This window comes from Apiospora hydei (genome assembly GCF_038363865.1).
Source record: "Apiospora hydei strain CBS 114990 chromosome Unknown utg000004l_segment0_segment0, whole genome shotgun sequence".
Classification (NCBI taxonomy): Eukaryota; Fungi; Ascomycota; class Sordariomycetes; order Amphisphaeriales; family Apiosporaceae; genus Apiospora; species Apiospora hydei.
The window spans coordinates 1,200,430-1,214,307 of record NW_027117363.1 but is presented as its reverse complement, the minus strand read 5'-3'; the positions used below and the strand labels follow the sequence as shown (position 1 = coordinate 1,214,307).

At 52.7% G+C, this 13,878-nt stretch overlaps 4 protein-coding genes across 4 annotated transcripts; 2 read left to right on the top strand and 2 right to left on the bottom strand.

Annotated features, from left to right (window-relative positions):
• Positions 1-826: 826 nt before the first annotated feature.
• Positions 827-2,081, top strand: PG997_002896 (Pin2-interacting protein X1; the record flags this gene model as incomplete). The annotated part of the gene is made up of 3 exons (XM_066807211.1): positions 827-849; positions 911-2,000; positions 2,058-2,081. 3 exons carry the CDS (start codon positions 827-829, stop codon positions 2,079-2,081), a joined length of 1,137 nt encoding a protein of 378 aa, XP_066670829.1.
• A 1,796-nt stretch (positions 2,082-3,877) lies between these two features.
• PG997_002895 (DNA topoisomerase) lies at positions 3,878-6,976 on the bottom strand (the record flags this gene model as incomplete). The annotated part of the gene is made up of 4 exons (XM_066807210.1): positions 3,878-4,015; positions 4,080-6,401; positions 6,487-6,713; positions 6,922-6,976. The coding sequence occupies 4 exons, from the start codon at positions 6,974-6,976 to the stop codon at positions 3,878-3,880; spliced, it is 2,742 nt and encodes a 913-aa protein (XP_066670828.1).
• Positions 6,977-8,815: 1,839 nt separating this feature from the next.
• On the top strand, positions 8,816-10,008 carry PG997_002894 (ATP synthase F1; the record flags this gene model as incomplete). Its single annotated transcript, XM_066807209.1, has 3 exons — positions 8,816-8,880; positions 9,112-9,820; positions 9,880-10,008. The coding sequence occupies 3 exons, from the start codon at positions 8,816-8,818 to the stop codon at positions 10,006-10,008; spliced, it is 903 nt and encodes a 300-aa protein (XP_066670827.1).
• Positions 10,009-11,047: 1,039 nt separating this feature from the next.
• On the bottom strand, positions 11,048-13,094 carry PG997_002893 (uncharacterized protein; the record flags this gene model as incomplete). The annotated part of the gene is made up of 2 exons (XM_066807208.1): positions 11,048-11,687; positions 12,100-13,094. The coding sequence occupies 2 exons, from the start codon at positions 13,092-13,094 to the stop codon at positions 11,048-11,050; spliced, it is 1,635 nt and encodes a 544-aa protein (XP_066670826.1).
• Between the last annotated feature and the right edge of the window lie 784 nt (positions 13,095-13,878).

Genomic DNA, 13,878 nt, shown 5'->3' with positions numbered 1-13,878 from the left:
TGTCCTGAGTGGGAGTGAGGAGAAGTGAAGTCGTGGTATGTTGTAATATGTACCAGGTCTGGGGAGATATCACTTGCTGGAGAGCAGGTTCAGTTCTACTGAGGGATGGCAGCAGAGGATGTCGAGACAAGTTTGTACGTGCTGCTATCAGAGGTAGCTGAGTCCGCGTGCAAATTACAAATTAACGACGGAAGGCAGGAGCAGGATCACAGTTGAGTGCTTCCCCACATGTCGTGCCTTCCATCTATCACTCCCAAATGGCCCTTTCGTGTAGGCAGACTCAAGTATTCGAGTTCTCGGGCAAGATTCCAGTTTACTCAATTACCTCAAGTGTCAGTGGCAGCGGGTTGTCTCATTCGATACAGGATGCAATGGTCCTCCTATCCCAACCGAGAAAGATACACTAGATACGGAAATGCATAAACTAGACTGATTATATTGCTGTCCATGAATGGCATTAACAATTAGCACCATACTAGCAATAATATGAACAGTCATCTCATGATCATCCTAGTCTTACGACTGATGTTCAGTTGAGGCTATCACAGGCATGCAATGATGGTCTGTGATTGGCTGGAACACGGAGTAGGGAGGTAGGGGTCGTGGTGAAGGCACAGGGATGCGAAGGTACAGGTGGGGCCGCTAAGCGGACAAGCGTGCCTTTGCCTGCCTTTGGACTTGGTAAAATTCTTATCAGTCCCGTCCCCGATTAGATTCCCAAAATTTCCCAAAGTCCAACGGCAAAACGGAGCCCCACCAAAGGACATCGCTACCGCTTTCCAGGACTCGAGAGACGAAAGCAGTCGCCTGCTACTGATCGATTGCAATGGGTCTCGCCGGGACAAAAACGTAAGATGACCCTGGCCGATCCGCGGAGAAGAGGACGCAGAAGCTAACATGACCTTCAAAGGCGCCGGAAGTTGGCCTTCGACCCCAACAACACCAAATGGAGTCGAGATGAGACGACCTTCGGCCAGAAGATCCTTCGGTCCCAGGGCTGGGAGCCGGGTCAATTCCTGGGCGCCCAGGACTCCTCCCACGCCGACCTGCACAGCGCCGCCAGCGCCGCCCCCATCAGGATCACCCTGAAGGACGACACCCTTGGTCTCGGCGCCAAGGTCCGCCAGAAGCAGAGCGACGAGTGCACCGGCCTCGACGTCTTCAAGGACCTCCTGGGCCGCCTCAACGGCAAGTCCGACGACACCATCAAGAAGGAGCAGACCCTCCGCTCCGAGATCAAGACCAGCGCCTACGTGGAGCGCAAATATGGCCTGATGCGCTTTGTCAAGGGCGGCCTGCTCGTGGGCGACCAAATGTCCGAATTGTTGAACAAGGAGGAGCCAGTCAAGGATGAAGCAGTGAAGGAGGACCCAGTCAAGGAGGAATCCAAGGACCAAATATCACTGGCTCAGGTGCCGACGCAGGAGGACGACGGAGCTTCCAAATCAAAGAAGGAGAAGAAGTCCAAGAAGCGGAAGGCAGAAGAATCCGAAAGCCCAGAAGAGTCGGACGTGAAAAAGGAGAAGAAGAAGAAGCGTTCCAAGGAGGAGCCCGCTGAAGAGGATGCCGCCAACAGCTCCACACGCGAGGAGGAGCGCAGAGCGAGAAAGGAGAAGAAGAAGTCTAAGAAGTCGAAGTCGGAGGAGACATCTGCAGTAGATAACGAGGAGGAGAGCAAGAGCAAGAGCAAGAAGAGCAAGAAGCGGAAGAACGAGGCAACCGAAGAGGCCGACGACGTGTCCGAAGAAGCCAGCGACTCCAAGAAAAAGCAAAAGAAGGACAAGAAGGAGAAGAAAGAGAAGAAGCGGAAACAACGGGACACCGCTGACTCGTCGAGCGAGGAGGCTGCCACCACAGTCGTTACGATGGCCTCCACACCCACCGCAACTCCAGTCGAATCGGGCACTTCAACGCCTCAAGCTCTATCGACCCGTCACTTTGTGCGCTCACGGAACATCGCATCCAAGAGAAAGGCATTGGATGCGGCTGCCTTGGCCCAGGTAAGACCGCCACTCGCTCAGTTACCATGTTTCCGTCATATACTAACAATGTCGCAGATTTTCATGGTGAAGCCGGTATAGAGCAAGCCTAGACATTAGACACATGATACCCGAATGAGAACGGTGATTTACAGATGCCTCGATTATGTTCCGACTGCTGTTCCTCACCCCGAGCTCTTGTTCTTCCTAGATGGCAAAGGCAATTCCGACTACGACTTTAGGGGTGCCCTCTAGACAACCAGAAGGCCGGTCTTTGAAGCGTAATTAATTATCAAAGGTGGTTGCGAAGAATCTGGACAAGCCCCCAAATCTTGTATGGCAACACCTATATTCCCAGGACTCATAGGGTCAGGGCGATTAGAATTTGTCGGTCTTGGAGTAGCTAGCGTGGCGATGTGATAACTGCCGTATTGATCTTAACTTGGGGAAATGTGATGAGACTAGCACAAGACAACATAACACTTGGCCAAGCAATTATATTATCTGTTACTACACAATGAATAGACGTCAAAACCGAAGCAATCGTATACGAATTTGAAGCACCAGGCCTGGTCATTAGTATGTACCCCGGCACAATTCACGACACGTCAGACAAGATCCGAGAAGTCGTCTGTCGACTGCATAGTATATATGATTAAGCTATATTTCTGACAGCATGACAATCCAGCCCTGAAGCCGAGTAGATGCGGGACAGAGGGGAGGAGCATACTTTTCAACCTCGCGTAACACTCAGTGGTTTACATGTACACAGACAGACACTGGGGCGCATAGAGATTCGATCCGAGAGCCGAATCAACATGGGAAATGAAGGTTCCTGTGCCGACATGATAACAGACAAAAACTGACTTCCATTGATATTGAGAGAGACGAGCGGCCAATGCATCTACAGCACCGGTGAGTTGCTTGGAGAGGCCCGATATCTGTCTTAGCTCCTGGCTCGTCTACTTCCTGAAGGGGCCCAACAAACCACTAAAGGAGCCATAAGCTTCTCGTCGTCATTCATATAGCTCCATAACAGCAGCATCTTCAACAACAACTTGACCCATCAAGTCTTTGGTAGTATAGTGGTCAGTATGCGAGCTTGTCATTGGGATTCTCCAGTAACAAATACCGCTCGAGACCGGGGTTCAATTCCCCGCCAGAGAGACACTTTTGCGTCGCGTTACGATGCTTTTATTATATTTTTTGGTTCGTCTGTGTTTTATTTCTATCTTGCTTGTAATTTTGGGGGGATTGTGCCCAAAGTCTGTTGGATGGCGCGACGGTGACGGTCATGGTGGAGAGTGCGAAGAATCTGCGCGGTCGGAGGAGAGGACGAGACTTTCACGTAGACTCATAAACATAAGCAAAGGAAAAGATTCACAGAAATGGGAACGAACACTGCATGTGGTAATATAACATAATTTACGTCTTTTCATTGCTTCTATATGCAAGGCGGGAAAGGAAGACGGCCTATTGAGATGACGAGTAAAGGTCGGGTAATCAGCCAACCTCGAGACGAAACTCCCCTGATGCAACGCAACGCAAACGCTTTGATGAATCAATGGGCAGATAGGCCAAGTGAAGGCACACACCACAGCTCGTCATGGGCACCTGGCAAGGCCACCAGAAGTTTCCCCAAGTGGAGCCGGCGCCCTGATGCTGAGTGAGCAGGGAGGGCCAAAAAGAGGGCAGTAAGCCTAGAATCTGCTAGATCTGCTGGATCTGCTGAACCCAGCTAAACTATCTCCGGGTCTCTCCATCTCTGTGGACCGTTGGATATGCATGATAGTACAGATATACAATTATAACATGGTTGCTTAAGTAGTTGGTGGGGTAGGTGGCGGGTTATGGTGAGCTGGGGGAGAGATAATAAGCAAAAGAGCAAGCAGCGCTGCTTAGAACTCCCACTCGTCGTCTTGAATGGACTTGATGGCCCAGTTGAACTTCTCCCTCAGAGTCTTGGAGAAGAACTTCTCAATGGGGACATCGAACTTCTTGCAGAAGACGACGGTCAAGCGGGGATCAATGTAGTTCTGTGAAAGGCAAGTTAGTACAGGGTCTTCTCTTCGTCAGGGCAGGTGGCTAAGTTCAACTTACGATCTTGGAGGTACCCAGGGCAACCTCCTTGTTACCCTCTCGGTCGGCGGCAGCGATCTCTTGAGTGTGGATACGCTCATCGATCTTCTTGACCGCAGTCTCGTACTTGTCGACGGACGGGGACTTGCCCTCGGGCTCCACCTTCTTGGTCTTGGCCTCCTTCTTCAGCTGCTTCTCCAGCTCATCGACCTCCTTAAGTCTTGCCTTGAGCTCTTTCTCGGGATGCGGCTTCTCACCATCGGCCTTGCGCTTCTCGTTCTCCTTCTCAAACTTCTTGGTCGTCTTGGTCCGTTGCTCCTCCACCAGGAACTTGATGTGGTCCTGGATCCATTGCTCGTCAAGTTCTTCGTCAAGGGCAAAGTAATCAGCACCCTTCTTCTTCTTTTGCTTGGGGTCCACAGCTAACATCATGGCCTTGGTGCGCCACTTCTGATACTTGAGCCCCTTGATACGGTCGCCCAACTTCTCCATCTGCGCCTCGTGGTTGGCGCCAACTGTTCTCTTGTGATTACACAGGATGGCTACTTCGCGGTTGGCTTTGTTGTAGACGGCGATCTTCTCAGCCATAGTGAGATGGGTGTTGGCCTCCATCTCCCCGAGCAGCTTGCTCATCGTATATGAAGCGTTGTAAGTACGGAACACCTTGGCAGTCAACCCCTTCATGTACGTGGACAGATGCTTGTTCAGTGATGAGGTTGTAAGTCGATCGAAGATATCGTCGCCCTCGGACTTGGGCGGCTTCTTGAACATTTTCAGGTTCTTGAAGACCTGGCGCTCGACCTTTACCTCATCATAGTAACGAATACTGTCCTTGCCCAAGAAGTCGAAAATGACCGTGTCGGGTTCCCGTAGTGTGATGTGCTCGTACTTGAGAGAACAGCAACCGACAGTTTCGGCCTCGTTTTCAGTGTCCTTCTCGTTACCGGCTCTCAGGGCGAGCTTGTCGATCAAGTAGATGGCCGTGGCTCTTTGTCGATCGGCCATAACCTCTGCACGGAGATCGCGAGTGTAATCTCTGCGGATCTTGTCGATATACTTCTTGAGCTCACGAGCCTTTTCAAACTTGTTGAAATCGGCCTGTCCCTTGACATCGCTGTTTGCGGCAAGCATTACATACTTGTACGCGCCGTTGATGTTTTCCTGCCACATAGCCAGCCAAGTGGCGGTCTTGTCGTGCTGGACTGCTTTCCATTTGTGGCCGGGCGGAGGCGCAGGCACCTTGGCCTCTTTGCCGATGTTGATGGTGATCTGCTCAGGCGCTACACGCAGCTTGAGTCTGCCGGTTTTGGGATGCTCGCCACGGCCGCGGAACAGACTGGGAGGTTCGACTCGGAAGTTGCCAACCTTTTGGGTCCGTCCATCCCACTTGCAGAAGTTGTAAGGCTTCTCGAGCTCCTTCTTGGCTTCGCTTTCGGCCTTTTTCTCCTCTTTGCTTCGGTTCTTCTTCATTTCGCTCTGTGCTTGCATATATTCAAAGATGGGTTTGAAGTCGAGCTTGTCGAACTTCTTGATGTCAACCTTGTTTCCTTGTTTGTCCTTGGCACCACCGGTCTCATCAATGACCTTCCTAAAGTCGGCGAAGAAATTGCTCTGGAACGTAGGGTTTTCCACATGGTGAGGTTGATGGAGCATGCCGCCAAAGAAAGTCGCGACCTCTTCGGCATCCGGATGAAGGGTGACCGGTGTACCATCGTAGAGAAGCTTGACATGCTTGGGCAAAGGCTCGTACAGCGGTGGGAACATGACTCCATTGTGTTCGAGGGTCTCCCACTTGGTAGAATCGTCCTCCTTCTTGGGTTTATTCCACCATTCGAACTCCTCTTCATCGCCTTCCGCGGGCTCTTCGCTTTCCTCCTTCTTGGCTTTCGTGCCCTTCTTGGCAGCAGGAGCGGCGGCTTTGCCCTTGGCAGTCGTGGCGGCTTTGCCCCGGACCGGAACGGCAGTCTTGCCCTTAGCAGGTGCAGGTGCAGGTTTTGCCTTCTTCCGAATGGGCGCATCCGAATCGGATTCCTCTTTCTTGACGCCATTCGTTTTGCTCTTGACAGTGCCGTTAGACTGTCGCTTCTTACCCTTGGCACTGGCAAGAGGGGCGTCTGAGTCAGACTCGTCCTTGACCACCTTCTTTTTCGGTGTAGGCTTCTTAGCATCCTTTGCTGCGGATTTCTCGATGCCCGCCTTCTTCTGGGCAAGTTTCACATGAAGAGGCTTGTCGTCATCGTCCGAGTCCATATCCAGCATGTCGCTCTCGCTAGCCTTGGGCGGCAATTTCGTATTTCGCTTCAGGGGAACATCATCATCGGAATCGTCTGAGACGGCCGTCTTCTTTTTTGGCGCTTAAGCTAAAGCATGTCAGTACGGATCCAATGCTCTAGGCAGCTGCGTAGATGAACAAAGAGCAGGTGCATACCATAGGTTGGTCATCACTGTCAGAATCATCCTTGTAGCTGGGCTTTTGGCCGATTGACGTTCGTGTCTTCCGCTTGTGACCGTTGACCGCAGGACTGTCTACATCCATCGCATCGCCATCCTGGACGGGACCATTGCGGATGGACACCGGGGCAGCCAACGGGGTTCCTGCCGAATCGCCTTTGTCCATGGCTTTGTCTTCCGACTTCGAGATGGTGTCTGCCGAGACTAGAGAAAAAGAAAATTAGTTTGATTTGCGAGGCGAAATCATTTAATGGTGCGAATAAGGCCAGCCAGAGTAGAGGTCGCGTGAATGGGTCGGTTCGAGGGTTGCGAAGGGAAGTAGTTGGAGCCGCGGGTTACCGCATCGTGGGCAGTGAGTGAGTCGCATTACGCGATCTGAACGTGGTCCAATAAAGTTCGGGAAAATACTTACGCTTGCCATTGGGGCGTGCCAAAGGCATGTTGTCGTCAGATAGGTCGGAAGACATGATGCTGGTGGTTGGGTGGCTTTGTCGCGTCGTGTGGTAGAATCGCCGCTCTTGCGAGATCTGCGTAACGAGGCTGATTTCTCTAGGGAGCTGGTGTGTTAGTGTTGGAAAGCCGGGCGTGGAAGCGAGTGTTGAAAGGTTGGCGTCAAAGGTAGTAACCGTATGAGGCCAGGCTGGATATTTTCAACACAGGCGCTGGAGCCAACGGTTATTCCGCAGTGCTCGTTGAGTAAACATCCACGATGAGTTTCCCAAGGTCGAATAGAGAAAAGGTGAAATCGACTGGTTGTTAGCCTAGAGTGGTGTGAATTGTTGATCGATTGTCCATTCAAAACCGAGTTTTTCTTGCTACGGAAGCCAACCGAGTCTATAGAAGAATGGACAGCAAAAATCGAGAGAAAGAGAGAAAGGGAAGAGGGAAAGTGCGGCTCGCTGCGACTACCGGGGGGAGAAAAGAAGAAGAAGAGAAGCCTTACCCAAGTCTGGACTTGCGAGAGGCAGTTGTCGCTAGGTTCGCCCCGGTGGTGAGATTAGTGGAGAGTGGATGGCTGATGCAGATGGAATACTGCAAGAGAATAGAGAGAGGCCAGTAGAGAGAAAGGCTGTCTACCTGGGTATCGGCTCCGCGCTTTGCAGTAACAGGATTATCCACTTTGTACCTATGGTAGCCAAATTACTTACTCGCGAATATAGGTCATGGATCGGTACGTAGGCTGAATGGCAGGTAGATGACAATCATTGCAGGAACGATTATGTCACGAGATTGAATACATACGCAGATGTCAGTATGGTTGTTCATATTCTTCATCAAGCAAGGTTCTATTGTAAATGGTTGAAATTGAGATTATGTAGATTGGCGGCAGAAGGGAGTGCATTTGGGCTTCTGGAAGCGCGAGTCGGTAACATCAGGCCAATGAGAGGCAATGAGAGGGAGAGGCTCGGCTGGTGGAAGGAAGACTGTGGCTGTTCTTCCACAAAGAATTGTCAGTGTGACATGAATGACAAGAGAGGGCGCGCAAGGAGCCTACCTAGGAGCCTTGGGAGCCCAGGAGCCTAGGAGCGCGGCATCCACTCCGGCGCCAGGGAAAGAAAAAAATATTGCTAGTGTCTGTAGGAGGAATGGCTGGGCTGATTAAGTGGACTCTGTAATTGCTACTTTCGATGCAAGTGAGAGGCAGCGTGAGGGCGAGAAGAGCGTAAGCATGCAGGCAGCATGGGAGGAATGGGTGGTCTCTTTCCGCTTACGTTAAACGCCGAGAGCAGCCAGCCTGCGACAGAAAGCAGAACAATGGAGGCCACGGAAAGGGAGGGAGGTGTGCGGGTATCAGAAAAATCTAAAGCGAACCACCAGCCGTCACATAATCTGCGAACAGGTGGCAAGATCGCGGTGGAGAAGCGAAACGATCCCAACCCATCGGATAAACATTGATTGCTTGGAATGTGGCTGGTGTTTTGACATGTGGCTGGTGTACCCAGATAGCTGTTGGTGCAGGTGGCCCAGCACTGGTCCAGCGGAGTTTGCGAGATCTGAGTGGCTCACAAAAACCGCAAGTCCTAGCAGGCTAGCTCACCTCTGGGTACTTACGGAAGCTTAGTCGGAAAGAGTTAGGCCCGTGCCGAAAATTGACGAGAGGGAAAATGGAGCTTTGCTTGGTAGCAGCAGAGACAGAGCCAGACAGTTGAGCCCGAATTGAACCGACTCCAAGTAAATCAATTTGATCCATTTCAACCACCCTCCATCGACCCCAGACCAATTGATCGCGAGGAGCATCCGTGGTCAACCGTGTCACCGCTGAGAATCGAACCCGGGACACCAATTACCTTCTACTCCCCTCCACGATGTTCTCGAGGGCGGCAAGACCGGCTCTGCGCGCTGGAGCCGCAGCTGCGGCTATTCCTGCTCGGTACGTCGGTCATTTCCTGCGTGGTGTCAATTTCGGGGCGGAAGAGTTTGGGAAGAACACAGTTGCTTGTCCAAGGGCATGGAACCGAAGAGACGGACCTCATTGACCAATGGGTCCGGTCCGGGGGACGAATGCCATATGACGACAATTTAATCCCGGAGCGTTGGGGTTGCGGTTTTGAGTTACATATCGAACAATTGAAAAAGCTGACCACTATTTCGCTCGACGCAGCACTGCCAACAATGCGGCCACCTACGCCACCCTGCGAGAGATCGAGGGTCGTCTCAAGTCGATTCGCAACATTGAGAAGATCACCAAGACCATGAAGATTGTCGCCTCCACCAAGCTCACCCGCGCCCAGCGAGCCATGAACGAGGCCCAGAACTACGGTGCCGCTTCCAACGAGGTCTACGACGCTGCCGAGACCAAGCCCCTCGAGGGCGAGGAGAAGAAGCCTCTCTACATCGTCTGCAGTTCCGACAAGGGTCTCTGCGGTGGTGTCCACTCCGGTCTGTCGCGATGGGTCCGCCGCAACATCAACCACGGCGAGGCCGACCTCGTCGTCATCGGCGAGAAGGCCCGCTCCCAGCTGGGCCGTACCAACAACCAGGACATGGTTCTGAGCTTCGCTGGTGTCGGCAAGGACGTCCCTACCTTCGCCGATGCCCAGGCTATCGCCGACCAGATCGTCCAGCTCCAGACCCAGTACTCCGGCATCAAGATCCTCTACAACAAGTTCATCAACGCCACCAGCTACGAGCCCACCGTCATCGAGGCTTTCTCTGAGGAGGCCATTGCTGCCTCTCCCAACTTCTCCGCCTTCGAGGTCGATGAGGAGCTCATCCCCAACATGCGCGAGTACGCTCTTGCCAACTCTCTGTACTGGGCTCTGGCCGAGGGTCACGCTTGCGAGATCTCTGCTCGCCGCAACGCCATGGATGTAAGTCTTGTCTTCCTGGTAGTGTCCATTTTAGATCAGATATTGACCACATTTCGCAGAACGCCTCCAAGAACGCTGGTGAGATGATCAACAAGTACCAGATTCTGTTCAACCGAACCCGTCAAGCCGTCATTACCGGAGAACTGGTCGAGATTATCACTGGTGCCACGGCCTCCGCGGACATGTAAATTGCTGCTTGAAGCGACAAGATAGAGAGACGGGAGGGGAGCGGTTCACACGCATAATTCCCTTTGTAACAAGTACCCTAGGCCCTCCGTGTACTAAAGCCTCAATAAACCATTTCTGAACTTCTGACCCTTGTTTATTTCTATTGCCCCTTTTCTGGGTCAGCGTACGCCGTTCGCCACGCGCATGTTGATGTGATATCGCTAGATGAATGCATCAGCCGCTTGACCGTCTTTGAGGGCATTCAGTCGATGCTCTATCTCGAGGCAATTCAAAACTTCGATTATGAGATCCTGCTCATAATGAGTGCGCAATTCCCGTAGGTCTTATGTCTCCTGTCTGCAATACTAACCCTATAAAGATTATCCCTGGAAGTGCGTTTACGTGACTTCGGTTCTCGTTGACTGATTCGAAGTAGGATAATTAGCAACGGGATAACTGGTTGGCAGTGAAACAGCTGGCTACCCAGTTATGGCAACTTTGCCTGCGGCAGTCATGGATAGAACGTGGTTCAATTTTCTAGTCTTTCTCCTTCCCTATTTCTGAGCCTATATCAATCTCAACACGCCTCCCCCTTGGTACGGCTCGAAGGCGCCTCCCTGCCAGAAACCCGATACGAGACAACAAAAATAAACATATGCTAGCGCTGGGCGATATGAAATATCCTCTCCCCTTCTCTTCTTCCCCTGGGCCGTCGTACAGCAACATATACAGCCGATTGATGGCCTTACGTTCTGACGACATCCCTTAAGGGGGCAGAGACAGGATACCAGTATAACCAACCAACCCACTCTAAAGTCAAATTACTTAAACCAAAAACTTATCCTCTTCTTCTTCTTTCACCTGCCCCGTCAGTAACTCCAAGCAACCCGACATAATTCGGGGTTTTAAACCAACCTGCTTTCCCTAGTTTTCGTCGTCGCCATCCGACTCTGGCAGCGGTGGATAGTCACTGCTGCCGCGAAGCAGTCATCGTCCTCGTCCTCGTTGTTATTGTATCCGTCTACTCCTTCTTCTTCTCCCCTCTTCCTCTTCCTCTGCCTAATCCTCCATCTCGGTATCGTCGTTATCGTGCTGCTGGGCGAGGGGGCGGCGGCGACAGGGCGAGCGCGACGAGGAGGGGGCTGTAGGCGCGGAGGCGGGAGCGGGGCCTTGCCCGAGGTACGGCAGTTGCGGTAGGGCGATGTTGCTACGCCCCGACGTCGGCGCGGATATGGGGGAAGATGGCGGCGGCGTCGTTCTATCAGCACTACTGTAGCGGGGGTCGGGGTGGTAGTAACCGTGTTGCGGGCGGTGCTGGGGGAGTGGAGGCAGCGACGATGCTGGCGGTTGGGCGGCGGCGACATTACTAAGCATTTCCAGGCCATCTTCGTTTCTGTGGCGAGGAGGAGCATTGTAACCGGTTCGTGAGTATGGAGTAGGATAAGGGTTATGGTTGCTGTAGTCGCTCATGTGCCGATCATCGTTATTGGCGGCATTGAAAGGTCGCTCCTGAGGACCATACGGGGTGTTGTGCATCCTCATTGGTTGAGGATGATGAAAAGTGCCGTTGTTGTAGTAGTTACTCTCAGCGGCCGGGTGTGAGTAGTAAGGAGCACTGTCGTTGCGGTAGTCCCCTTCGTGAGACGTGGGTTGATGGCGGATAAAACCACCAGCGTTCATGTTGCCATCATCGCCTTGTCTACTCGGGGGAGGGCCATGCGGGATAATTGAGGGAGAATTCCATGGCTGAACCCGGTGAGTTCCGGGTTGTCTGTATGGACTCTGAGCGTTAGCGTATAGTTCCGGTAGAGTAAGCCCGAGACGTTGAGAGAAAGTAGTTGGTTCCAGGATAATTAGTGACAATGGGGATAAGTGACCATCGATGATGTAGCTAATAACGGAATGTGATCGCGGTCTATCTGAATCCGAACAAGGGGCAGCAAAGCTGTGAGGTTTGCGACTTGGTGCTTATGAGACTGCGAAGGAGCCGAAAGCTCACATGGTGCTAGCGTGGGGATTGCAGCATCACTTGACCACTCCCGCGACGCCCGTGTTGCATGAAGCATCGACGGCCGAGAAGAAGATATTAAAAGGGTGAGAGTATCACGTACGGGTTTCCAGTTTGTCTCTCTTCGTTGAGGCGCGGGCGTCTAAGATACGCCCCCGCTGCCTCGTTCCTCCGTGGCGGCGGCAAGGGCAGGATGTCCCCAGGCCGGGGGTGTGGTGTTCCGTCATTGAAGTAGGTGACCGGCGTCTGGTTCCACTCGGCACTCGTGGGCGCCGGCCTGACCACGGACTCGAATGGCGCGCGTGGCATGCTTGGATTCCAGCGGGACGGGCAGGCTCGCCGTGCCTCTTTGCTCGCGGGAGCAAACTGCAGGTCTTGGGGAAGGAAGTATGCCTCAACGATACTATCTTCTGGGCGAGGCGTAGTGAAGGACCCGAAACCCGGAAGCTCGCCCTCCACGTGGAGGATCTCGGCTTCTCGTTCTCGTTTCTTTTCTTCTTCTCTCTTCGCTTTGGACTTGACGATCTGTTCCTTATCCCGCTCCGCTTCCTGGACGTCGCCCTCAGGCTCTTCCTCGCTTGGCGGGGTCAAGGCATCGGCAGCAGAGGTGGTGGAGTAGGCAACGGCGTCGGCGTTGGTGGTGTTGCGGAGCGGGGATTCAACAAAGGGGGCCTTCCAGCGTTGACCCACGCCGGCATTCGTCCGTAGTCCAGCCGACGGAGGCGGTGGCTCGTAAATATCTGTGTACAGACTAGACCACGGAATCTGCAGCCTCGGGTGGTGAGGGGACCTCCGCTGCTGGTGCCCTATGAGACGCTGCTGCTCTCCCAGATGCCGGTCTCTCAGTCGGCGCCTCTCGTCCTGTTGCTGCGCCACCAGCCGCTGCCGCTCCTCCGGTCGAGACGAAGCCAGCGCCCGTGCTTGTTGAGACGCCAGGCGCTCTTGCTCTATCTCTTGCTGGTCCGCCAGCCGCTGCAGCTCCAGTCGCTGCGGTGCGTTCGGTTCGCCGATAAAGTCTGGTAAGTTATAATCCCCATTCCCGTAAGGGACCTCACCTTCGCCGTCGCCATCCCCAGCTGATGAGTCCTTATCAACCATGTTGGGCCGCACAAGCACAACAGCCCTCGTACTGAGAAAGGAAGAAGGGCAAGGCGGAAAAATACTCAAGAAAAAAAGGGCAGTTCCTACGTTTACTCCGCCTCCACTTGATTGTGTTCGCCCTGAGCATAACCTTGATAAGAAGGCCTTTTGCAATATGAATATGGCGCAAAGATATTTTTGCATTTGGATGACAACTGGTAGGTTGATCGATTGGCTTTGTGGGTGAGGACTCCGAATATTTAGGGTTTCCATCGTGGCACTTCTGTTTCTCAAACCTGGGAGAGAGTGGTTTGACGGGACAGTGATTATGCCAATGATGTTTGGTACATGTTTCCATTTTGTTATTCTACATGACTAAACACCACTACCATCGTATTATCCCACCGTATGCCTACATGTATGCAGTGATACAGGCATCCAGAGTCACCCTTCCGCATAGCCAGTAATGACTGACACGAGATGATGGCAATGCAGCCTCTTGTAGGGCTTGGTGTTGACTCAACTCGACCCCCAACATATATCTCCTGGTCTGAAATCCGACAATCACGCAATCGATCCTAGAGAACATTCCATTGGAAATCTGAAGTATAAGTACGGTGGAACAGATGCCACGTAGTAGACATTTACAACCAGCCCTGCCCTGCCCTGATGCCCTATGCATATGCTCACAGTCCCAGGGGCAGCAGTAACTCAATTCCCCGGGTTCACAAACACACACACACACACACATATATATTTGTAGATATGACCTACATCAGAGGTTGGAAGCTGTTATCCTCTT